At 48.2% G+C, this 26,767-nt stretch overlaps 1 protein-coding gene across 1 annotated transcript in view; it reads right to left on the reverse strand.

The window, feature by feature from the left end:
• LOC121541685 (astrotactin-2-like) overlaps positions 1–26,767 on the reverse strand; it is a 532,790-nt gene that overhangs the window by 190,920 nt on the left and 315,103 nt on the right. The window contains exon 11 of the mRNA XM_041850922.2: positions 15,993–16,143. Coding sequence (XP_041706856.1) covers positions 15,993–16,143 — 151 coding nt within the window. The remainder of the gene's footprint in view (positions 1–15,992; positions 16,144–26,767) is intronic.

The raw sequence follows: 26,767 nt of genomic DNA on the forward strand, positions 1-26,767 counted from the left end.
CGGAGCGGCTGCCAGTTTTCTGGATATGGGTCTCGCTGAGGAATTGGGAGTTCAACTTATCCCAATTCAACCTCCCCTGCGAGTCAACGCGCTAGACGGTGAGCCCATGGGCACTGGGTTCATTACGCACCGTACTGAGGTAATCAAGTTACAAGTGGGCTCCATACACCAAGAGGACATCATTTTGTTCGTCATCTCCGCTCCACGGGAGCCGCTAGTTCTCGGCCACCCCTGGCTCGTCACCCATGATCCGGTCATCTCCTGGAAATCTGGCGATATCACCGCTTGGAGTGAGGTATGTAGGGCAGAGTGCCTCAAGTTACCTTGCAAAATGTCTACTGTGGAGGATGCGCAGGGTGCGGTGTCTACTGTTGTTCCAACAGAATACCAGGATTACGCGCAGGTGTTCTCCAAGGAGAGGGCTACCGTATTACCACCTCATCGGGCCTGGGACTGTGCGATTGATCTGCTATCCAGGGCTACACCTCCTCGTGGAAGAATCTACCCGTTGTCACAGCCGGAACGAGAATCGATGAGCAAGTATATTGATGAGGCGCTACAGCAAGGGGCAATTCACCCATCTACGTCTCCCGCCGCATCCAGTTTTTTCTTCGTGAAGAAAAAGGATGGCGGACTGCGTCCTTGTATAGACTATCGAGGTTTGAACGATATTACCATAAAAAATTGTTACCCTCTTCCCTTGATCCGAGCAGCCCTCGAGCAGGTGGGGCAGGCCTCTATCTACAGTAAACTGGACCTCAGGAGTGCGTACAATCTGGAGCGCATTAGAGAAGGGGATGAATGGAAGACCGCCTTCATCACACATCGAGGACACTATGAATACTGTGTCATGCCCTATGGACTTACCAACGCGCCCTCAGTATTCCAGGCGTTCATGAATGACATTTTCAGGGACATGATTGATCGCTTTGTGATAGTGTACATTGATGACATCCTAATCTATTCTAACTCTCTGAGTGAACATGTGTCCCATGTACGACAGGTTCTGGATCGGCTCCTACACCACTCTCTGTTCGTGAAGGCAGAAAAGAGTGAATTCCATGTCACCACGATTTCCTTCCTTGGGGCCATACTCACTCACGACGGGGTTAAACTGGATGAATCCAAGGTACAAGCGGTACAAGATTGGCCTCAACCCCAGACGGTGAAAGAGCTCCAGAGATTCTTGGGGTTTGCCAATTACTATAGACGGTTCGTGCGTAATTTCAGCACCACCGCCGCTCCTCTGTCGGCGATGACCAGCTACAAGGGTCGCGGTCTGAACTGGACGGAGGGGGGCAGTGCGTGCGTTTGAAACGTTGAAGCAACGCTTTACCACCGCTCCTATTTTATGTCAGCCGGACCCTACCTTGCCGTTTATCGTGGAAGTGGACGCCTCGGAGGTTGGAGTGGGAGCCGTGTTATCCCAACGCCAAGGTGAGCCGCCTAAATCACGACCCTGTGCTTTCTTTTCAAGGAAACTGAATTCAGCCGAGCAGAACTACGACGTGGGTAATCGTGAACTACTGGCGGTGAAGTTAGCACTGGAGGAGTGGAGACATTGGTTGGAGGGAGCAGAGCATCCGTTTCAAGTGCTCACAGACCACCGCAACCTGGAGTTTCTTCACAGTGCTAAACGACTGAACTCCCGACAGGCAAGGTGGTCTTTATTCTTCAACCGGTTCCGATTCACTGTCTCTTATATCCCCGGGTCCAAGAATGGTAAGGCGGACGCGCTTTCCCGCCGGTTCGAGCGCGCGGAAAGACCCGTGGAACCAGAACCTATCCTCCCCAGGAGTTGCCGTGCTGGTCCTGTGAGGTGGGCTATCGATGACACTATTCAGGAGAGCCTACAATCGGAACCAGCCCCTCCAGAAACCCCGGAGTCAAAGGTGTTTGTACCAGCTCCGGTTCGACCTCAACGGATGGAATGGTGCCACACGTCGCTGGGATCTGGTCATCCCGGAATCACTCGAACTGCACGACTCATCAGCCGAAAATACTGGTGGGATTCCCTCACAGATGACGTCAAAGACTATGTCTTATCCTGTCCAGTATGTGCTCAGTCCAAGGTACCTCGTGCACTACCGGAGGGTAAGCTGATGCCATTGCCAACTCCTCAACGACCCTGGTCGCACATTGCTATGGACTTTGTTACCGACCTACCAGAATCAGAGGGCCATACTGTAATTCTCGTGGTCATCAATCGTTTCTCCAAGATGTGCCAGTTAGTACCCATGACCCGTTTGCCTAACGCCACTCAGATGGCTGAGACTATGTTTACCCAGGTGTTCCGGCAGTTTGGTGTCCCGGAGGATATTGTTTCCGACCGGGGACCCCAGTTTGTATCCCAGGTATGGAAGGCCTTCTGCGAACGCTTGGGCATCTCGGTTAGCCTAACCTCCGGATATCATCCCCAGGCCAATGGGCAGACAGAACGGCTCAACCAGGAAATTGGGAAATATCTACGGCAAAAATGTTCGCGGCAGCCGCAAGAGTGGAGCCGATTCCTTCCTTGGGTAGAGTATGCTCAGAACTCACTCATTCACACCTCCCTACGCCTAACGCCCTTCCAGTGTGTTCTAGGGTATCAACCACCCCTGTTCCCGTGGGATACCGCATCAGGGATGGTACCGGCTGTGGACGAGTGGTTCCGTCGGAGTGCGCAGGTCTGGGAGACGGCCCATCAACATCTCAGTCAAGCCTCACAACAGCAAAAGACCTACGCCGACCGACGCCGGAGACCTACTCCCACTTATCAACCCGGGCAACGAGTGTGGCTGTCTACCCGAGACCTGCGGTTCCGACGGAGCTGCAAGAAGCTCCAACCCAGGTACATCGGTCCTTTCAAGGTACAGAGACGTATTAACCCTGTCACCTACCGTCTGTTACTCCCTCGACACTACAGGATAAACCCTACGTTCCACGTCTCCCTATTGAAACCTGTCCACTATAGCCCGATGTACCCCCCAATCGCTCAACAACCTACTACACCACCTTTGGAGGATGAACAGGACACCACCTATACAGTCCACAAGATACTGGAGTCAAGACGGAGACGAGGGGGCATCGAATATCTCGTGGACTGGGAGGGATATGGACCTGAGGAACGGTCCTGGGTCCCTGCTAAGGACATACTGGATCCCGCTCTCAAGGCCACTTTCCACGCTGAACACCCAGATCATCCAGGACCCCGACCCAGAGGAAGACCACCCGATAGAGGTAGAAGGCCGTCAGGAGCCGGCCCTGGGGAGGGGGATACTGTAAGGGATCGGGGGTTGGCTGGGTCTAGGCAGAGTCTGACACTTCCCCGATCTACAGAGAGGGGGAGTCATCAGACTCGATCTGGTTCACCTGAGTTCTGAGCACACCTGTCAGTAATTAGTGTAGGATATAAGGTGTGCTCAGAAGTTCAGTCGGTGCGAGGTATTGTTCCATTGTGACTTGCTAAGCGTTTTGTTCCGAGAGAGAGTTTGTTGTTTTTGATTACCCGTGTATCCGACCTGTGCCTTGTTGTTTGACTCCCCAAATTGCTTAATCCTCTGCTTGTCTACCCCAGTGATTACCGTCCTCTGATCCTGTGTCTGTGACCTCGACTACGACTAAGCCCGCTCCATTGGTACCTCTGCCTGTCTATGCCTGGCCCGGTTTTGACCACAGCCCGCCCGACCACGATTAAGCTATTCCCTTGTCTGTACTCTAATAAAGCCTCGCTATTCTGCGATTGGATCTTACCACTCTGTCCGAGTATTCATTACAGCTATCATAAGTTGAATGCACCAATTTGTAAGTTGCTCTGGAGAAGAGCGTCTGCTAAATGATGTAAATGTAAATTAACCATCTTTTTTTCAGATGACTTACTTTACTTTAATACTGTACAATATTTCAGTTGTGGTCAAAAGTTTTGAGAATGACACAAGTATTGGTCTTCACAAAGTTAATTGCTTCAGTGTTATGAGATATTTTTGTCAGATGTTACTATGGTATACTGAAGTATAATTACAAGCATTCCATAAGTGTCAAAGGTTTTTATTGACAATTACATTAAGTTTATGCAAAGAGTCAATATTTCCAGTGTTGACCCTTCTTTTTCAAGACCTCTGCAATCCGCCCTGGCATGCTGTCAATTAACTTCTGGGCCACATCCTGTCTGATGGGAGCCCATTCTTGCATAATCAATACTTGGAGTTTGTCAGAATTTGTGGGTTTTTGTTTGTCCACCCGCCTCTTGAGGATCGATCCCAAGTTCTCAATGGGATTAAGGTCTGGGGAGTTTCCTGGCCATGGACCCAAAATGTTGATGTTTTGTTCCCCGAGCCACTTAGTTATCACTTTTGCCTTATGGCAAGGTGCTCCATCATGCTGGAAAAGGCATTGGTTGTCACCAAACTGTTATTGGATGGTTGGGAGAAGTTGCTCTCAGAGGATGTGTTGGTACCATTCTTTATTCATGGCTGTGTTCTTAGGCAGAAATGTGAGTGAGCCCACTCCCTTGGCTGAGAAGCAACCCCACACATGAATGGTCTCAGGATGCTTTACTGTTGGCATGACACAGGACTGATGGTAGCACTCATCTTGTCTTCTCCGGACAAGGTGTTTTCCGGATGCCCCAAACAATCAGAAAGGGGATTCATCAGAGAAAATGATTTTACCCCAGTCCTCAGCAGCTAAATCCCTGTACCTTTTGCAGAATATCAGTCTGTCCCTGATATTTTTCCTGGAGAGAAGTGGCTTCTTTGCTGCCCTTCTTGACACCAGGCCATTCTCTAAAAATATTTGCCTCACTGTGCGTGCAGATGCACTCACACCTGCCTGCTGCCATTCCTGAGCAAGCTCTGCACTGGTGGTGCCCCGATCCCGCAGCTGAATCAACTTTAGGAGACGGTCCTGGCGCTTGCTGGACTTTCTTGGGCGCCCTAACGCCTTCTTCACAACAATTTAACCTCTCTCCTTGAAGTTCTTGATGATCCGATAAATGGTTGATTTAGGTGCAATCTTACTAGCAGCAATATCCTTGCCTGTGAAGCCCTTTTTGTGCAAAGCAATGATGACGGCACGTGTTTCCTTGCAGGTAACCATGGTTAACAGAGGAAGAACAATGATTTCAAGCACCATCCTCCTTTTAAAGCTTCCAGTCTGTTATTCTAACTCAATCAGCATGACAGAGTGTTCTCCAGCATTGTCCTCGTCAACACTCTCACCTGTGTTAACGAGATAATCACTGACATGATGGCAGATGGTCCTTTTGTGGCAGGGCTGAAATGCAGTGGAAATGTTTTTTTTTTCATGGCAAAGAGGGACTTTACAATTAATTGCAATTCATCTGATCACTCTTCATGACATTCTGGAGTATATGCTAATTGCCATCAACAGAACTGAGGCAGCAGACTTTGTGAAAATTAGTATTTGTTTCATTCTCAAAACTTTTGACCACAACTGTATATGATTCGTTTTTATTTGATGACTTTATTATTTTTCATGATTTAAAGTAACCATCTCATCTCTGCTCAGGTAGTAGCAGCCAGCCAGCCAGACAACCATCTAACGTTATCTCTGTGCTCCCCATTAAACAAGTCATAATATTTAGCTAGGCTAGTAGTAGCTAGGTGGCTGACAAAATCATTTTACTAGTTTGTTCTTCAAAGTAGATAAGGCATACTTTCAAGACTGCTTATGACCAATAATACAACTATCAATCGGGTAGAGCTACCTCACAAAATGTCTCAATTCAGAGGAAGGCCCTCAAAATTGTCAAAGGCCCTCAAAATTGTCAAAGGCCCTCAAAATTGTCAAAGACTCCAGTCACCCTAGTCATAGACTGTTCTCTCTGCTACCGCACGGCAAGCGGTACCGGAGTGCCAAGTCTAGGTCCAAAAGACTTCTCAACAGCTTCTACCCCCAAGCCATAAGACTCCTGAACAGCTAATCATGGCTACCCGGACTATTTGCACTGCCCCCCCACCCCATACTTTTTACGCTGCTGCTACTCTGTTAAGTATTTATGCATAGTCACTTTAACTCTACCCACATGTACATATTACCTCAACTACCTCAACTAGCCGGTGCCCCCCGCACATTGACTATGCAACGGTACCCCCCTGTATATATAGCCTCCCTACTGTCACTTTATTCTATTGTATATATAGCCTCCCTACTGTCACTTTATTTTTACTTCTGCTCTTTTTTTCTCAACACTTTTTTGTTGTTGTTTTATTCTTACTTTTTTGTTTAAAATAAATGCACTGTTGGTTAAGGGCTGTAAGTAAGCATTTCACTGTAATGTCTGCACCTGTTGTATTCGGCGCATGTGACCAATAAAATTTGATTTGATTTGATTTGAATTCCTATCGTTGTTGTGTTTTGTTGTGTCATTCCTCTCTCATGCGTCTCATTTGGTCTGCGTGTATGCTCCGCAATTGATTATGGTAATTGTAGTTAATTACCAGGTTTCTGTGCTGAACTTGGTTGAATATTTGCCTAATGAAAACAGCAACTTACAATCAGCCCAGCTTCCCACATAGTTCTTGACTTAATGGGCTTGTTTGACATTGCAGCCGACTAACGACTGACTGATCTACAAATCGCCTTGCATCATAAATAACTACTCATTATTATTTGTAGATCAGTCAGTCAATCACCATTTACCCACAATGCATCATGGATTTGATGCTGTCAAACATGGCCAATTTCTCTCGTGAATGATTTGATTTCTATCTAGAGAAAAGGTGCGTTGAGCTCACAAAAAACCCCTGAACTAAATGGAATTCATGTTATTGAACTGACGTCGGTCAATTAGTTGTTTAATAATAAAAAAAGATGAATCGCTCAGCACAAACACATACACACAAACACACATTAGGTTGGAGAGGCTGGAGCAGAGGGCAGCTTTAGTGGAGTGCTCAATGAGCAGTTTAGGGGGTTAAGTTCCTTGCTCAAGGGAACATCGGCAGTAGGTGACACCTGAGATATTGATGCCAACAACCCTCTGGGGCTACCGCTGCCCTCCTGCTGCCCCCATTGTATATGGGTGTAGATTAAATATGTAATTTCCCAATTGCAGTATCAGTGTTTGGCTCTCATTCTTAGTGACAAACAGCCCAGAGGCCAGTCAAATTGCAACCCTACCCCCTAATGATCAAGCCATACATCACAAAGCTACCCAACTGACTCATTAATTTAATTGGTTTACAACTCAAGCCCGCCCAAACTCGCATCAAACCTCTGGCATTGGACCTTTCCCTTCTCTCCATCTCTCCTCCCATTGTAAATATGCCAACAACCAATCTCCCTCACACAGAGACGTACTGTAGGTAACAACACATCTGCCACACTGATCCTCAACACGGGGCCCCTCAGGGGTGCGTGCTCAGTCCCCTCCTGTACTCCCTGTTCACCCATGACTGCTTGGCCAGGCACGACTCCAACACCATCATTAAGTTTGCAGACGACACAACAGAGACAGCCTATAGGGAGGAGGTCAGAGACCTGGCCGTGTGGTGCCAGGATAACAACCTCTCCCTCAACGTGATCAAGACAAAGTAGATGATTGTGGACTACAGGAAAAAAAAGAGGACTGAGCACGCCCCCATTCTCATCGATGGGGCTGTAGTGGAACAGGTTGAGACCTTCAAGTTCCTTGGTGTCCACATCACCAACAAACTATCATGGTCCAAACACACCAAGACAGTCAAGAAGAGGGCACGACAACGCCTATTCCCCCTCAGGAGACTGAAAAGATTTGGCATGGCTCCTCAGATCCTCAAAAAGTTATACAGCTGCACCATCGAGAGCATCCTGACTGGTTGCATCACCGCCTAATATGGCAACTGTTCGGCCTCCGACCGCAAGGCACTACAGAGGGTAGTGCGTACGGCCCAGTACATCACTGGGGCCAAGCTTCCTGCCATCCAGGACCTCTATACCAGGCGGTGTCAGAGGAAGGCCCTAGAAATTGTCAAAGACTCCAGCCACCCTAGTCATAGACTGTTCTCTCTGCTACCGCACGGCAAGCGGTATCGGAGCGCGAAGTCTAGGTCCAAAAGGCTTCTCAACAGCTTCTACCCCCAAGCCATAAGACTCCTGAACAGCTAATCATGGCTACCAGGAATATTTGCACTACCCCACCCCATCCCCCTCTTTTACGCTGCTGCTACCCACATGTACATATTACCTCAATTACCTTGACTAACCAGTGCCCCTGCACATTGACTCTGTACCAGTACCCCCCTGTATATAGCCTCCCTACTGTTCTTTTATTTTACTGCTTCTCTTTAGTTATTTGCTTTATTTTCTTTTACTTAACAGTTTATTTATTTTTACTTTTTCCAAAAAAATAAAAATAATAATAATAATAATAATAAAAAAAACGGCATTGTTGATTAAGGGCTTGTAAGTAAGCATTTCACTGTAATGTATACACCTGTTGTATTCGGCACATGTGGCAAATACCATTTGATTTGAATTGTATTGCATATCAAATAAGCTTCCTCCAGCAGGCTACAGTATGTCAGCCTATTACTTTTAATGGGTGTGGTAATTCATCTACTACTGAGCATTCATTTTCATTTTCTTTTTTGGGAAACACTTTATTTGAGGCTGTGTTTCAAGAATGATGATAAAGTGGTTTTACACGTGTTTGACTTCCTTTCCATAAGCAAGCAGGTGGTTTGAACATCTACACTTTTGCCAAGCACATATTTTAAAATGTGTCCCAAGATCAAAATAATCATCATCATGGAGCAAATAACAACATTCAGAATGTGGTGGTAAACGACTGGCGTCTATCACCTTTCCTCTGTATCAATTTGTACGTGCTAATTAGCAGATCTTCAATTGCTTAAAGCATGCTCACTATAAAGTCAAACTGAATCACATGAACCTTCAAAGTTAAGGGAGCTTATGAAGCTCTGAAATATTCAAGGTGAGTATTCACACTTAAATATAGCAAAATATCATTATACACTACGGTCAAAAGTTTTAGAACACCTACTTATTTGTACTATTTCTACATTGTAGAATAATAGTGAAGACATCAAAACTATGAAATAACACATATGGAATCATGTAGTAACCAAAAAAGTGTTAAACAAATCAAATATAATTTACATTTGAGATTCTTCAAATGGCCACCCTTTGCCTTGATGACAACTTTGCACACTCTTGGCATTCTCTCAACCAGCTTCACCTGGAATGCTTTTCCAACAGTCTTGAAGGAGTTCCCACATATGCTGGGTGCTTGTTGGATGCTTTTCCTTTACTCTGTGGTCCGACTCATCCCAAACCATCTCAATTTGGTTGAGGTCGGGGGATTGTGGAGGCCAGGTCATCTGATGCAGCACTCCATCACTCTCATTCTTGGTAAAATAGCCCTTACACAGCCTGGAGGTGTGTTGGGTCATTGTCCTGTTGAAAAACAAATGATAGTCCCACTAAGCCCAAACCAGATGGGATGGCATATCGCTGCAGAATGCTGTGGTCGCCATGCTGGTTAAGTGTGCCTTGAATTCTAAATAAATCACAGACAGTGTTATGTGGGCAGCTTGTCTCTCCCTTTTCTGTTTCCCTTCCTCCTTGTTTTGTCCCCTCTTTTTCTGTTGTATCTGTATGTGTGTTTGTCCCCTTTATGTGGGTGTGTCTGGAGTGGATCAGGGGGCGTGCTCAGGATCTGCCTCTCCTGTGCAGCTGCGGGTTGTTTCCAGTGATTCCTGCCTACGCAGCTGCATCCTATTCTCTCATCAACCTGCACTACTTATTCCTGGGCATGGCTCTCCACCGGCGCCAGATCGTTGTTCTTACCAGAGCGTTTCGGACATATCTCCCAACCTGCCTGCCTTCCTGCCTGTCGGTCTGCCTGCCTGCCTGCCTGCCTGCCTGCCTCAGCCTCTCCCTTCCTCCGGAGCCGACTAGCCCACTCTGTTCCTTTACTTCAGTTGTTTTTGGACTAAGACAATTTTAACTTTGATTAAATATTTTTGTTTCTTCCACTCCCTTTGTCGTGTTGTTTCTCTGAGTGCTGGGTTGAACCATAGCCTAACAGAACGATCTGGCCATGGACCCAACAGAGAAACAGCACGGGGCAAACAAAGACAGCTTCCAACAAGCTATCCAGGCTCAAGGAACGTTGCTAGGACAGCATGACCAGTTGATTCGGACTCTTGTGGAAGATAATCATCAACTGCTGAACCAGGTGACTCAGTTAACTACACACGTCTCTAAATTGTCTGTTATCAGTTCTCCATCTCTCTCTGACCCCCAGTTTGATGCACCCCCAAGTTGTTTCCCTCGGACACTAGGCAGGCTTCGTTCCGTCGGGGAACCCCCTGTCACGTCGCCTGAACCGTTCAATGGAGAATTGGACAAGTGCCGGGATTTTTGCTTCAGTGTGACTTGATTTTTCGGCAGAGACCACTGTCGTTTTCTACTGATTCATCTAAGGTACATTATGTTCTGGGGCTGTTAAGAGGGAAAGCTCTGGTTTGGGCTGAGGCTGTGTGCTCAGATCAAACTTTGACTGGATTGACTTTTGCTGATTTCTCTGCTAAATTGAAGACTGTTTTTGACCATCCTGACCATGTGGGTAATTCCTCCAAGATACTTTTTAATTTGAGGCAGGGTTCTAACAGTGTGGCAGAGTACTCTATTGAGTTCTGGACGTTGGCAGCGGACTCCAAGTGGAACAATGTGGCACTTCAAGGAGCATTTCTAAACGGTTTGAATGAAGCCATTAAGGATGAACTGGCTGCTCGTGATGAGCCACATGATTTACATTCTCTCGTTTCCCTGTCCATCAAGCTAGACAATCGGTTGCGGGAGAGGCGTCGGGAGAGAGGCGATCGGCCACATCTAGGAGGACGAGTTCCCCAGCCTTCAACCACTCGAGTCTCGCCTCTCCCGGAGTCGGCAGCTTCTTGTTCCTGATTCCATCCCGAGCACAGAGGAGGAACCTATGCAAGTGGGTCGAGCTCGACTACCTCCAGCAGAGCGGTAACGGCGCCTCCAGGCGGGTGAGTGCCTGTACTGTGGAGACGCCACACACATTCTGGCTACATGCCCTAAGCGGCCAAAAGACAAGGCTCGCTCGTAACGGTGGGTCTACTTGCGAGCCCAGAGTTAGATCCTGAACCCATCATTCCCCGATTACAAGTACCTGTAACCTTACGTTTCCAGAGTCATTCCCTGCCACTCTCAGCTCTCATAGACTCAGGTGCAGAAGATAACTTTATTAGCCACCAGTTCGTTACACAAGCTCGTATCCCCATGGAGCCACTACCTACCCCCATTCGGGTCACAGCCCTTGATGGGCGCCTCCTCTGGAGATAACTCATCAAACCACCCCCCGTTTCCCCTAGTGATTTCTGGCAATCATTGTGAAAGCATTCAGCTAAGAGTTATGTCTGGCTCAGCCACCTCCCTAATCCTTGGCTTCCCCTGGTTGGCTCTTCACAACCCACAAATTGATTGGACACGTCACACCATTCTCAGTTGGAGCACTAACTGCCATTCCGAGTGCCTGAGGTCAGCGGTTCCCCCCACTAAGTGTAACCCAACTCCTCCCTCAGCTCCTCTTGATCTGTCATCTGTCCCCAAAGAATACCATGACTTAGCGGAGGTTTTCAGTAAGGACAAGGCTCTGTCTCTACCACCACATAGGCCTTATGATTGCCCTATTGAACTGCTTCCTGGTGCTCCCTTGCCCTCTAGTCGGTTATACAATCTGTCCCGACCGGAAAGAGAGGCAATGGAGCAGTACATTGGTGATTCTCTGGTCTCGGGCATAATCCGTCCTCGTCGTCTCCTTTGGGTGCAGGTTTCTTTTTCGTGGAAAAGAAGGACAAGTCGTTACGCCCCTGTATCGATTTCAGGGGTTTAAACAACATAACTGTTAAAAACAAGTATCCCCTTCCACTCATCAACTCAGCTTTTGAACCTCTGCATGGCGCCACAGTGTTTTCCAAGCTCGACCTCAGGAATGCTTATCACCTTGTCCGAATCCGAAAGGGAGATGAGTGGAAAACCGCTTTCAACACTCCACTGGGACATTTTGAGTATTTGGTCATGCCCTTTGGGCTTTCAAATGCCCCTGCGGTTTTCCAAGCCATGGTGAACGATGTTCTTAGGGATTTTTTGAACCGTTTTGTCTTTGTATACCTGGATGATATTCTTGTTTTTTCCAAGTCACCCGAGGAGCATGAGTCACACGTCCGTCAAGTCCTTCAACGGCTCTTGGAGAACAAGCTGTACGTCAAAGCAGAGAAGTGTGAGTTCCACAAACAGTCTACATCGTTCCTTGGATTCATAATTGAGAGCGGGCAGGTGAAGGCGGACCCCGAGAAGATCCGGGCAGTGACGGAATGGCCCACACCCACCACCCGTAAGCAACTTCAACGATTTTTGGGCTTTGCTAACTTCTACCGTAGATTCATTAAGGGTTTTAGTAGAGTGGTGGCACCCCTTACAAGACTCACATCTCCTAAAGTCCCTTTTCGGTGGTCCCCTGAGGCGGAGCAGGCGGTAGGGGTTTTGAAGGAACTGTTTTCCACCTCCCCCGTGTTGATACACCCCAATACCTCTCTGCAGTTTGTTGTGGAGGTGGACGCGTCGGACTCAGGTGTGGGAGCAGTCCTCTCCCAGCGCTCCCCCACTGACCAAAAGCTTCACCCCTGTGCTTTTTTCTCCAAGAAATTGTCACCCACAGAACGGAATTACGACGTTGGAAACCGGGAACTGCTGGCGGTCAAGCTTGCACTGGAAGAATGGCGGCACTGGCTGGATGGAGCTGAACTGCCGTTTGTGGTCTGGACTGACCACAAAAACTTGGCTTACATCCAAGCCACTAAGAGACTCAACTCACGCCAAGCCAGATGGGCCCTGTTTTTAGTAGGTTTAACTTTATTCTTACATACAGACCGGGGGTCAAGAAATGTTAAACCAGATGCTTTGTCCCGCCAGTTTGCTGACCCTTCGGAGACCAGCGAGCCTGAGGCAGTCCTGCCTTCCTCATGCGTCGTGGCGGCTGTTCAGTGGGAGATCGAGTCTCTTGTGAAGACTGCACTTGCCACGGACCCGGGACCGGGTGATGGACCTCCCAACCTACTCTTTGTTCCCGAGACGGTCCGGTCTCAGGTGTTGCAGTGGATTCACACCTCCCGTTTTGCTGGTCACCCTGGGATGAGACGCACGTTGACGCTGCTTAGGAGACATTTTTGGTGGCCTTCAATGGAAACTGACGTTCGGGCTTTTGTGGCAGCCTGTTCAACCTGTGCTCGGGGCAAAGCCTCCCATCAGTCCCCGTCGGGGCTGCTGCTACCCCTCCCAGTTCCCAGCCGTCCCTGGTCCCACATTGCCATGGATTTTGTCACCGGCCTACCCAAGTCTGAAGGTAATGATACTATACTTACCATTGTGGACAGATTCTCTAAATCTGTCCACTATATAGCATTACCAAAATTACCGTCTGCCAGTGAGACAGCGGACCTCCTAGTCCAACATGTATTCCGTCCCCATGGAATACCTGTGGACATCGTATCTGATAGAGGCCCACAGTTTACTTCCCGTGTTTGGAAGGTTTTCTGTTCTGCTTTGGGTGCTTCCGTTAGTCTGTCCTCAGGGTTTCATCCCCAGACCAACGGTCAAACAGAAAGAGCCAACCAAAACCTCGAAGCAACCCTTCGTTGTGTGGCTGCTCAACATCCATCATCCTGGGCCAAACATCTGCCCTGGATAGAGTACGCCCACAACTCCCTCACCGCCTCTGCCACCGGTCTTTCACCCTTCGAGGTTACCATGGGTTATCAACCCCCTCTGTTTCCTGCTCAGGAGAAGGAATTGGCTGTTCCTTCGGTTCAGGAGAACCTCCGCCGCTGCCAGAGAGTGTGGAGCGACGCTCGGGAAGCATTGCTTCGGACCACCGACAGGAACAAGACAACAGCGGATAGGAGCAGGACTCCCACACCTGTGTTTCATCCTGGTCAAGAGGTTTGGCTGTCATCTAAGAACGTACCTCTTCGTACCAAATCACGCAAGCTGTCTCCCTCGGTACCTGGGTCCGTTTGTGGTGGAGTCCATCATTAACCCCGCTGCGGTTCGTTTGAAGTTGCCTTCAGCCATGAAGATACACCCTACTTTCCACGTCTCCCAACTGAAACCTGTGTCCTCCAGCCTTTTGTGTCCGCCGGCTGATCCACCTCCACCTGTTCGCCTCATTGACGACCATCCGGCCTACACCGTCAGTAGGCTCCTGGACTCTCGGAGGCGGGGTAGGGGTCTCCAATACCTAGTCGATTGGGAAGGTTATGGACCAGAGGAGAGGTCTTGGGTCCCTAAGCGTTTTGTGTTGGATCCTCAGCTGATCACGGACTTCCATCACGACAACCCTGACAGGCCTGGTGGGTCGCCAGGTGGCGACCATTGAGGGGGGTAGTGTTATGTGGGCAGCTTGTCTCTCCCTTTTCTGTTTCCCTTCCTCCTTGTTTTGTCCCCTCTTTTTCTGTTGTATCTGTATGTGTGTTTGTCCCCTTTATGTGGGTGTGTCTGGAGTGGATCAGGGGGCGTGCTCAGGATCTGCCTCTCCTGTGCAGCTGCGGGTTGTTTCCAGTGATTCCTGCCTACGCAGCTGCATCCTATTCTCTCATCAACCTGCACTACTTATTCCTGGGCATGGCTCTCCACCGGCGCCAGATCGTTGTTCTTACCAGAGCGTTTCGGACATATCTCCCAACCTGCCTGCCTTCCTGCCTGTCGGTCTGCCTGCCTGCCTGCCTGCCTGCCTGCCTCAGCCTCTCCTTCCTCCGGAGCCGACTAGCCCACTCTGTTCCTTTACTTCAGTTGTTTTTGGACTAAGACAATTTTAACTTTGATTAAATATTTTTGTTTCTTCCACTCCCTTTGTCGTGTTGTTTCTCTGAGTGCTGGGTTGAACCATAGCCTAACAGACAGTGTCACCAGCAAAGCACCCCCACATCATAACACCTCCTCCTCCATGCTTTACGGTGGGAAATACACATGCGGAGATCCTTCGTTCTCCCACACATTGTCTCACAAAGACACAGCGGTTGGAACCAAAAATCTCAAATTTGGACTACATACCAAAGGACACATTTCCACGGGTCTAATGTCCATTGCTCGTGTTTCTTGGCCCAAGCAAGTCTCTTCTTCTTATTGGTGTCTTTTTGTAGTGGTTTCTTTGCAGCAATTCAACCATGAAGGCCTGATTCACACAGTCTCCTCTGAACAGTTGATGTTGAGATGTGTCTGTTACTTGAACTCTGTGAAGCATTTATTTGGGCTGCAATTTCTGAGGCTGGTAACTCTAATGAACTTATCCTCTGCAGCAGAGGATCTGGGTCTTCCATTCCTGTGGCGGTCCTCATGAGAGCCATTTTAATTATAGCACTTGATGGTTTTTGCGACTGCACTTGAAAAAACGTTCAAAGTTCTTGAAGTTTTCCGTATTGACTGACCTTCATGTATTAAAGTAATGATGGACTTTCATTTCTCTTTGCTTATTTGAGCTGTTCTTGCCATAATATGGACTTGGTCTTTTACCAAATAGGGATATATTCTGTATACCCCCCCTACCTTGTCACAACACAACTGATTGGTTCAAACACATTAAACAAATTAACTCTTAAGAAGGCACACCTGTTAATTGAAATGCATTCCAGGTGACTACCTCATGAAGCTGGTTGAGAGAATGCCAACAGTGTGCAAAGCTGTCATCAAGGCAAAGGGTGGCTATTTGAAGAATCTCAAATATAAAATATTTTCTGATTTGTTTAAAAAAAATGTTGGTTACTACATGATTCCATATGTGTTATTACATAGTTTTGATGTCTTCACTATTATTCTACAATGTAGAAAATAGTAAAAATAAAGAAAAACCCTTGCATGAGTAGGTGTTCTAAAACCTTTGACTGGTAGTGTATGTCTTACTAAGAATAAATGTGGAAATTACATTTCTTTCTAGAGGTTTTACAGAGGCGACAGTAACTCACCATACAGCCTGTTGAGTCAACTCTGCGGTCTGACACACACTTGAAGTTCTTCCTGCAGCCCCCGTTGTCCTTGGAGCAGTCTCGGACCGGGCCAAAAGACGCCAGGAGATCATCTACTGCCTCAAAGTAGGTGGACATGATGGCCTCCTCCCTATGATGGACAGAGAAGAAGAATACAGTGTCATCAATAGACTGATCAGAATAAAGCCTGAGCACTCAGCTGAACATGAGCTTACTCCTTGTGTCTGAGGATGTCCTAACATGGACAACGCACTGGCGGTACTTCTGATGGATATGAGGTTTGGTTAGTTGTACATAAAGAAAAGGAGAACAAATACAGGTGCGTTGAAGTTAGGTTTTTTGGGATGATTCAAGGTCCACATATCTAGCATAAAGCAAAGATCTGCTCTGTGTAATGTTATTACCACAATAACCCAATCTTTTCTTTCCTAACCAAATCTGTATTAGCTGAATTTCTTATTGTGGTGACCATTGTGATTCTGCAACGGTCATATTAGCGCTATCATATTGATGCAAGATAAATCATACTAGAATCATTCATTTGAATAAGAGAGAGTTTGAAAAGGAGATATTGTCCATTCTGTCATTGGTGTGCAGTCACATTACTTCTGTTTGGATATGTTGCTGCTGTGCTGTGGTCTGTGGGCAACTGGTACAGATGGAATTCAGATGAATTCAGCCATTCATGTCTTATTTTAACTCAATCCCATTGTGGAATCCATCTCCAAAATATATACTGGAATGTTTGGACCATTGCTCAATTTGTTATGTTTATATTAGTAACTTGTGAATTGTCTCTGTATGAACAGCAAATTGATATATATATATATATATATATATATATATATATATATATATATATATATATATATATATATATATATATATATATATATATATCAGTGGGGAGAACAAGTATTTGATACACTGCCATTTTCCTATTTACAAAGCATGTAGAGGTCTGTAATTTTAAAAAATCCAGAAAATCACATTGTATGATTTTTAAGTAATTAATTTGCATTTTATTGCATGACATAAGTATTTGATACATCAGAAAAACACAACTTAATATTTGGTACATAAACCTTTGTTTGCAATTACAGAGATCATACGTTTCCTGTAGGTCTTGACCAGGTTTGCACACACTGCAGCAGGGATTTTGGCCGACTCCTCCATACAGACCTTCTCCAGATCCTTCAGGTTTCGGGGCTGTCGCTGGGCAATACGGACTTTCAGCTCCCTCCAAAGATTTTCTATTGGGTTCAGGTCTGGAGACTGGCTAGGCCACTCCAGGACCTTGAGATGCTTCTTACGGAGCCACTCCTTAGTTGCCCTGGCTGTGTGTTTCGGGTCGTTGTGATGCTGGAAGACCCAGCCACGACCCATCTTCAATGCTCTTACTGAGGGAAGGAGGTTGTTGGCCAAGATCTCGCGATACATGGCCCCATCCATCCTCCCCTCAATACGGTACAGTCGTCCTGTCCCCTTTGCAAAAAAGCATCCCCAAAGAATGATGTTTCCACCTCCATGCTTCACGGTTGGGATGGTGTTCTTGGGGTTGTACTCATCCTTCTTCTTCCTCCAAACACGGCGAGTGGAGTTTAGACCAAAAAGCTCTATTTTTGTCTCATCAGACCACATGACCTTCTCCCATTCCTCCTCTGGGTCATCCAGATGGTCATTGAAAAACTTCAGACAGGCCTGGACATGCGCTGCTTGAGCAGGGAGTCCTTGCGTGCGCTGCAGGATTTTAATCCATGACGGCGTAGTGTGTTACTAATGGTTTTCTTTGAGACTGTGGTCCCAGCTCTCTTCAGGTCATTGACCAGGTCCTGCCGTGTAGTTCTGGGCTGATCCCTCACCTTCCTCATAATCATTGATGCCCCACAAGGTGAGATCTTGCATGGAGCCCCAGACCGAGGGTGATTGACCATCATGTTGAACTTCTTCCATTTTCTAATAATTGTGACAACAGTTGTTGCCTTCTCACCAAGATGCTTGCCTATTGTCCTGTAGCCCATCCCAGCCTTGTGCAGGTCTTCAATTTTATCCCTGATGTCCTTACACAGCTCTCTGGTCTTGGCCATTGTGGAGAGGTTGGAGTCTGTTTGATTGAGAGTGTGGACAGGTGTCTTTTATACAGGTAACGAGTTCAATCGTGCAGTTAATAAAGGTAATGAGTGGAGAACAGGAGGGCTTCTTAAAGAAAAACTAACAGGTCTGTGAGAGCCGGAATTCTTACTGGTTGGTAGGTGATCAAATACTTATGTCATGCAATAAAATGCAGATTATTTACTTATAAATCATACAATGTGATTTTCTGGATTTTTGTTTTAGATTCAGTCTCTCACAGTTGAAGTGTACCTATGATAAAAATTACAGACCTCTACATGCTTTGTAAGTAGGAAAACCTGCAAAATCGGCAGTGTATCAAATAGCTGTTCTCCCCACTGTATATATATATATATATATATATATATATATATATATATATATATATATATATAGAGAGAGAGAGAGAGAGAGAGAGAGAGAGAGAGAGAGAGAGAGAGAGAGAGAGAGAGAGAGAGAGAGAGAGAGAGAGAGAGAGAGAGAGAGAGAGAGAGAGAGAGAGAGAGAGAGAGAGAGAGATATAGAGAGAGAGAGAGAGAGAGAGAGAGAGAGAGAGAGAGAGAGAGAGAGAAGACATATCTAATGCTTCAGGGAAGAGGAAATACGGATACAGATCTCAGACCACAGTACACACAGATTGTGTTGAGGGTGGGAACATGCAATAAGGCAGCCCGTTTAGCAGCACTTTAGACTGTTGCTACACTGTTGACTGATGCTATCAAGTGACAACTACTACCAGATAGCAAGGCCTTAAAGAGAGAGAGAGAGAGAGAGAGAGAGAGAGAGAGAGAGAGAGAGAGAGAGAGAGAGATGTAACGATCCCGGCAGTCTGAGTCGGGTCCTGTCTGGTGACTAGTTTTTCTGTTCGTGATCTCCAGTTTCCCGAGGGTTCGGGAACGCTCCGGGGAGCTCTCTTGATTTCCGCACCTGCATCCCATCAGCAATCTGCACACCTGGTCCTGATCATCACCCTTCTTAGGCTCTGGCCTAACATCCATTCCCTGCCGGATCGTTAGCCATGAACAGTAGGTTTACCAGAGTATCAGTCTTAGAGCCTAGCGTTAGTTTTGTTGTTTTTGCACCTTGTTGGTTTGTTGCTTACTTACCCCCGTTTTGTTCCATCTGCAGTCACCCGTCCGGAACCTTCATCCAACCTCTGCCTGGTGGTCGGCGGCTGCCGACCCAGGATGGGATCAACCACTGCACCCCCAACAACTAATCAACGCCGCCCGCTCTGTTCCCTGGATTATTCAGCATCACTCTTGAACTTGTAAATAAACACTCACCTTCGTTTCAACTTACCTTGTCCTGGTCTGCTTCTGGGTTCTGGCTTAGCAACTCGTGACAGAACGATCCGGCCAGTAATGAACCCAGCGGACCTGGACTCTGTTCGCCATGCCATTACCCATCAGGAGAAGATGTTGGGCCATCATAGCACGGTACTACAGGAGATCGCGTTGTCAGTTCGGAACCTTTCTACCGGTCTGACGGAGGTCCAGAACCAACGCAAGTTTCCGGTGGAGGATCCACTACCGGTTTCACCCATCTCGCCTGCCGCTTCTGGAGCTGTGTCCTTCCGTGAGCCCAAGGTTCCGACGCCGGATAAATATGAGGGGGAGCTGGGAAGATGCCGTTCCTTCCTTATGCAGTGTGGATTAGTGTTCGATCTACAGCCCTACTCTTATGCCACAGACAAGGCTAGGATAGCCTTTGTGATTGCGTTGCTGCGTGGTCGAGCGCTGGAGTGGGCTTCAGCCGTTTGGGAACGACAAGACCCCTGCATGGCTTCATACCAGGGGTTCACGGCCGAGATGAGGAAGCTCTTCGACCATTCCGTCCGAGGGAGGGACGCAGCTAGGCGCCTGTTTTCGCTTCACCAAGGAACTCGCAGCGTGGCCGACTTCGTGATCGAGTTCAAGACGTTGGCTGTGGAGAGTGGGTGGAACGAGGAGTCTCTGCAAGCGGCCTTTTACCAGGGTCTGTCGGAGCAGCTCAAGGATGAGTTGATCTCCTATCCGGAGCCTAGTGACCTGGACAGCTTGGTAGCCTTGTCTATTCGGGTGGATAATCGAGTCCGAGAGCGATGGAGGGAGAAGCAATGGGGTCCGTCCAATCGATCAGCTTTTCAGTTCCCAGTCGGGTCGGGTGGTGGACCAGAACACGTCGATCATTCTCCACCACAAAGGATTAGTGGAGAGGTCCTCTCTCCCGATTCTGAACCCATGCAAGTGGGGCGGCACGGGTTAACCAAGGAGGAGCGTCAACATAGACGTAAGACCAACTGCTGCCTCTACTGTGGTAGCTCGGGACATTACATCTCCACTTGTTCCCGGCGGTCGTCAAACTGCCCGGCTCGCTAAAGTTGGGAGGACTTTTAGCGAGCCAGTTTCAACCTCTCAGTACCTCTGTCAGACCCCGTTTCCCGGCTACCCTTGTGAACAGGAATCAGAGCTTAGCGATTAACGCTTTTATCGATTCAGGTGCCGATGGAAGCTTTCTTGATGCCGAGTTGGTGGAACAGCTGGGGCTTTCCAAGGAGCAATTGCCGGAAGCCATTGAAGCGACCACTCTGAACGGCAGTAGTCTGGCACGTATCACGATGAGGACTGAACCGGTTAAGATGCGGTTGTCGGGGAATCATTCTGAGATGATTTCATTCTTCATTCTGCCGTCTTCCCATGTTCCTCTGGTCCTTGGATACCCCTGGCTGAAGGAGCACAATCCCACGTTCGATTGGGTGACGGGCAAGGTAACGAGTTGGAGCCTTGATTGTCATGCTAACTGTCTCAAGACTGCCTGCCCCCATTCGGTTCCCAGTCAGGTGATTGAGGCTAAACCCCCCAGATTTGTCCCTGGTTCCCGAGACATATCACGATTTGGGGGAAGTTTTCAGTAAGCAGAAGGCTCTGTCACTCCCTCCCCACCGACCATATGATTGTGCCATCAACCTGTTCCCTGGAGCTGTCTACCCCAAGGGAAGGTTATACAGTATCTCCCGACCTGAACGTGAGGCTTTGGAGACCTACATCAAGGAGTCCCTAGCTGCTGGTCTCGTTCGTCCCTCGTCATCACCCCTGGGGGCAGGATTCTTCTTTGTGGGTAAGAAGGATGGCTCTCTTCGACCGTGTATTGATTATCGGGGGTTGAATGACATCACGGTCAAGAACAAGTATCCCCTGCCCTTGATGAGTTCTGCCTTCGACTCCTTACAGGGTGCTACGGTGTTCACCAAGCTAGACCTACGCAATGCGTATCACATGGTCCGGATCAGAGAGGGGGACGAGTGGTTGACGGGTTTCAATACACCGATGGGTCACTTCGAGTATCAGGTGATGCCGTTTGGACTGACCAATGCTCCAGCGGTATTCCAGAGTATGGTGAACGACGTCCTGAGAGATATGATCGGTCTCTTTGTGTTTGTTTACCTGGATGACATTCTGATCTTCTCGAAGGAACCTTCCGACCACGTCCAGCATGTCCGGCAGGTTCTGCAGCGATTGTTGGAGAATCGCCTGTTCGTGAAGGCCGAGAAGTGCGAGTTTCACGCCCACACGACATCCTTTCTCGGGTACATCATCTCCAGGGGAGAGATTAGGATGGACCAGGAGAAGGTTAGAGCGGTTCTGGAATGGGCCCAGCCCGGTACGAGATTGCAGCTCCAGAGATTTTTGGGGTTTGCGAATTTCTACCGCAGATTCATCCGGGATTACAGCCGTGTGGCCGCTCCGTTAACTGCCTTGACTTCCAGTATCAGGACCTTCAAGTGGAATCCGGAGGCGGATCGAGCGTTTCTGGATTTGAAGAGGCGATTCACCAACGCACCGATTCTCTCTCAACCGGACACGGCCCGTCAGTTCGTCGTTGAAGTGGACCGCGTCTGATGTGGGAGTTGGCGCCATCCTGTCGCAGCGATGCTCCACGGACAGTAAACTCCATCCCTGCGCCTACTACTCTCGTCGCCTTTCGCCTGCGGAGAGGAATTACGATGTGGGTAACCGGGAGCTTCTCGCGGTGAAACTTGCCTTGGAGGAGTGGCGCCACTGGTTGGAGGGGGCGGAGCAACCGTTTATTGTCTGGACTGACCACAAGAATCTTGCTTATGTGCAATCGGCTAAACGTCTCAACTCCCGTCAGGCCAGGTGGGCGTTGTTTTTCGGACGATTCAAGTTTTCCCTGACGTTCCGACCTGGATCTAAGAACGGCAAGGCGGACGCCTTGTCCCGGATGTTCTCCAAGACGGAGGAGAGTGGGTCCAAGACCGAGACAATTCTCCCCCGGAACTGCGTCGTGGGAGCAGTTATGTGGAAGATTGAGGAGGAGGTGCTGGCGGCCCTTCGGACTCAGCCCGGTCCCGGTAACGGTCCACCCGGTCGGTTGTTTGTGCCTGAGTCGGTTCGTCCTGCTGTCCTCAAATGGTCCCACGCCAGCAAGATGGCTTGTCACCCTGGCGTGGCTCGGACAATGGCGTTTCTTCGCAGACGTTTTTGGTGGCCTGCCATGGCCGAGGATACTCGGGGTTTTGTTGCTGCCTGTCCAGTGTGTGCGCAGAATAAGAGTACCAATCGGCCCAGCTCTGGACTACTTCACCCCCTTCCTATTCCCCGGCGACCATGGTCGCATCTGGCCCTGGACTTCGTCACTGGGCTGCCCGCTTCTGAGGGGAACACGGTCGTTCTGACTATCGTGGACAGATTCAGCAAGTTCGCCCACTTTGTGCCAATTGCCAAGCTTCCCTCTGCCTCGGAGACGTCCGAGATCCTGGTTAGGGGAGGTTTTCAGGGTCCACGGTTTGCCCAGTGATATCGTTTCCGACCGTGGCCCTCAGTTTACCTCTGCTGTCTGGAAGTCCTTCTGTTTGGCCATTGGAGCTACAGTCAGTCTCACATCTGGTTTTCACCCCCAATCCAATGGTCAGGCGGAGAGAGCCAACCAGAAGATGGAATCCACGCTACGCTGCCTGGTCTCTTCCAACCCCACCTCCTGGGTCTCTCAGTTGCCTTGGGTTGAGTATGCCCACAATACTCTCCCTACATCTGCCACTGGGATGTCTCCCTTCCAGTGCCTGTATGGCTACCAACCTCCCCTGTTCCCTTCTCAGGAGAAGGAGCTCTCAGTGCCTTCTGTTCAGGCCCATATTCGTCGTTGCCACCGGACCTGGCATCGGGCCAGAAAGGCACTCCTTAGAGTTTCGGACCGGTATCAGCTCCAGGCGAATCGTCGCCGGATCCCCGCTCCCACCTATTCCATCGGAGATAGGGTCTGGTTGGCCACACGGGATCTTCCGTTACGGACTGAGTCTAGGAAGTTGTTACCGAAGTTCATTGGTCCGTTTGTGGTGGAGAAGGTGATCAATCCGGTGGCAGTTCGACTCAAACTCCCGAGGACGCTCAGAGTCCATCCCACCTTTCATGTCTCCTGCCTCAAGCCTGTTTTCCTCAGTCCTCTGTTGCCTCCTCCGCCTCCTCCTCCTCCTCCTCGGATGATCGGAGGTGGTCCTGCCTACACGGTGCGTCGCATCATGGATTCCAGACGGCGGGGCCGGGGTTTCCAGTATCTCGTGGACTGGGAGGGGTATGGTCCTGAGGAGAGGAGTTGGATTCCGCGGCGACAGGTCCTAGATGCTGACCTCATCAGTGACTTCTACCGCCTCCATCCTGGCGCTCCGGGGAGTCCGCCCGGTGGCGTTCGTCGGAGGGGGGGTACTGTAACGATCCCGGCAGTCTGAGTCGGGTCCTGTCTGGTGACTAGTTTTTCTGTTCGTGATCTCCAGTTTCCCGAGGGTTCGGGAACGCTCCGGGGAGCTCTCTTGATTTCCGCACCTGCATCCCATCAGCAATCTGCACACCTGGTCCTGATCATCACCCTTCTTAGGCTCTGGCCTAACATCCATTCCCTGCCGGATCGTTAGCCATGAACAGTAGGTTTACCAGAGTATCAGTCTTAGAGCCTAGCGTTAGTTTTGTTGTTTTTGCACCTTGTTGGTTTGTTGCTTACTTACCCCCGTTTTGTTCCATCTGCAGTCACCCGTCCGGAACCTTCATCCAACCTCTGCCTGGTGGTCGGCGGCTGCCGACCCAGGATGGGATCAACCACTGCACCCCCAACAACTAATCAACGCCGCCCGCTCTGTTCCCTGGATTATTCAGCATCACTCTTGAACTTGTAAATAAACACTCACCTTCGTTTCAACTTACCTTGTCCTGGTCTGCTTCTGGGTTCTGGCTTAGCAACTCGTGACAGAGAGAGAGAGAGAGAGAGAGAGAGAGAGAGAGAGAGAGAGAGAGAGAGAGAGAGAGAGAGAGAGAGAGAGAGAGAGAGAGAGAGAGAGAGAGAGAGAGAGAGAGAGAGAGAGAGAGAGAGAGAGAGAGAGAGAGAGAGAGAGAGAGAGAGAGAGAGAGAGAGAGAGAGAGAGAGAGAGAGAGAGAGAGAGAGAGAGAGAGAGAGAGAGAGAGGACTCCACACACTCACGCACACTGACACTCCAACAGACATAACATGCACACACATTTATACTGACTCTACACACATCAAATCAAATTTTATTGGTCACATACACATATTTAGCAGATGTTCTTGCGGGTGTAGCGAAATGCTTGTAAATGTACACACACTAACATACAATCATCATTTGCGCTGCTGCCCTTCTCTTTATCAATTAAATCAAATTTGCTTTATTGGCATGACGTAACAATGTACATATTGCCAAGCTTACTTTGGAGATTTACAATATTAACATAATTAAAATAATAATAATCAATATTGTCAATGGGAAAACAGTAACAACAATAATCAAGGGTAAAAATAATCATACATTGAACAATAACAATAATATATTCTAATGCCTAGTCACCTTACCCCCTATACATACACTATGTATACAAAAGTATGTGGACACCCCTTAAAATGAGTGGATTCGGCTATTTCAGCCACACCCGTTGCTGACAGGGGTATAAAATCGAGCACACAGCCATGCAATCTCTATAGACAAACATTGGCAGTAGAATGACCCGTACTGAAGAGCTCAGTGACTTTCAATGTGGCACCTTCATAGGATGCCACCTTTCCAACAAGTCAGTTCGTCAAATGTCTGCCCTGCTAGAGCTGCCCCGGTCAACTGTCAGTGCTGTTATTGTGAAGTGGAAACGTCTAGGAGCAACAACGACTAAGCCGCAAAGTGGTAGGTCACATAAGCTCACAGAACGGAACCGCCGAGTGCTGAAGCGTGTAGCCCGTAAATATTGTCTGTCGTCGGTTGCAACACTCACTACCGAGTTCTAAACTGCCTCTGGAAGCAACGTCAGCACAATAACTGTTTGTCGAGAGCTTCATGAAATGGGTTTCCATGGCCAAGCAGCCGGACACAAGCCTAAGATCTCCATGCGCAAATGCCAAGTGTCGGCTGGAGTGGTGTAAAGCTCGCTGCCATTGGACTCTGAAGCAGTGGAAACGCGTTCTCTGGAGTGATGAATCACGCTTCACCATCGGGCAGTTCGACGGACGAATCTGAGTTTGGCGGAAGCCAGGAGAACGCTACCTGCCCGAATGCATAGTGCCAACTGTAAAGTTTGGAGGAGGATAAATAATGGTATGGGGCTGTTTTTCATGGTTCGGGCTTAGTTCCAGTGAAGGGAAATATTAATGCAACAGCATACAATGACATTCTAGATGATTCTGGACTTCCAACTTTGTGGTAACAGTTTGGTGAAGGCCCTTTCCTGTTTCAGTATGACAATGCCCCGTGCATAAAGCGAGGTACATACAGAAATGGTTTGTCGAGATCGGTGTGGAAGAACTTGACTGGCCTGTGCTGACCTCAAACCCATCGAACACCTTTGGGATGAATTGGAACGCTGACTGCGAGCCAGGCCTAATCGGCCAACATCAGTGCTCGACCTCACTAATACTCTTCTGGCTGAATCTAGTGGAAAGCCTTCCCAGAAGAGTGGAGGCTGTTATAGCAGCAAAGGGGGGACCAACTCCATATTAATGGCCATGATTTTGTAATGACATGTTCGACGAGCAGGTGTCCACATACCTTTGGTCATGTAGTGTATCTAAATATGGTATTGGAACTGACCCTGTATATAGCTTCTTACTTTCACGTGTTCTTCTTATTTCTGATTTGTATTTCTCGTTTGTTTTTGTTCTCCCTTATGTTATTTTTTATGCTACATTGATATTGATTACTGCATTGTTGGGTTTGGAGCTTGCAAGATAGTTATTTCACTGCACTTGTACATGTGACATTAAAACTTGGAACTTGAAATAGAGTCACACAAACACACAGAGACAGAAGAGATAATTAATAAAAAATTTAAAAATATATTTAAACGTGCCTTTCTTGAACTAACACACACTTGACTTTTTCACCCCTGTGAGCACTGGCCTTGTTGATAGCTACTTTATTGAGGAAAAATGTACTTAGCCACCTAGCTATCTGAAGATGAATGCACTAACTGTAAGTTGCTCTGGATAAAATTGTCTGCTAAATGACTAAAATGAGAATGCCCAAGGACACTGGTTTCCCTGGTGCAATAATAGAGGCAAACAACAAAAGCATGCCTGGGTAGGTGGGTGAGATTGTGTGTGTCTGTGTCACTGTGTCACCGCTACCAGTTTGTTCAGAGCAACCAAAGCTGTCG

The sequence above is a fragment of the Coregonus clupeaformis genome, chromosome 27 (genome assembly GCF_020615455.1).
Source record: "Coregonus clupeaformis isolate EN_2021a chromosome 27, ASM2061545v1, whole genome shotgun sequence".
NCBI classification, from domain to species: Eukaryota; Metazoa; Chordata; class Actinopteri; order Salmoniformes; family Salmonidae; genus Coregonus; species Coregonus clupeaformis.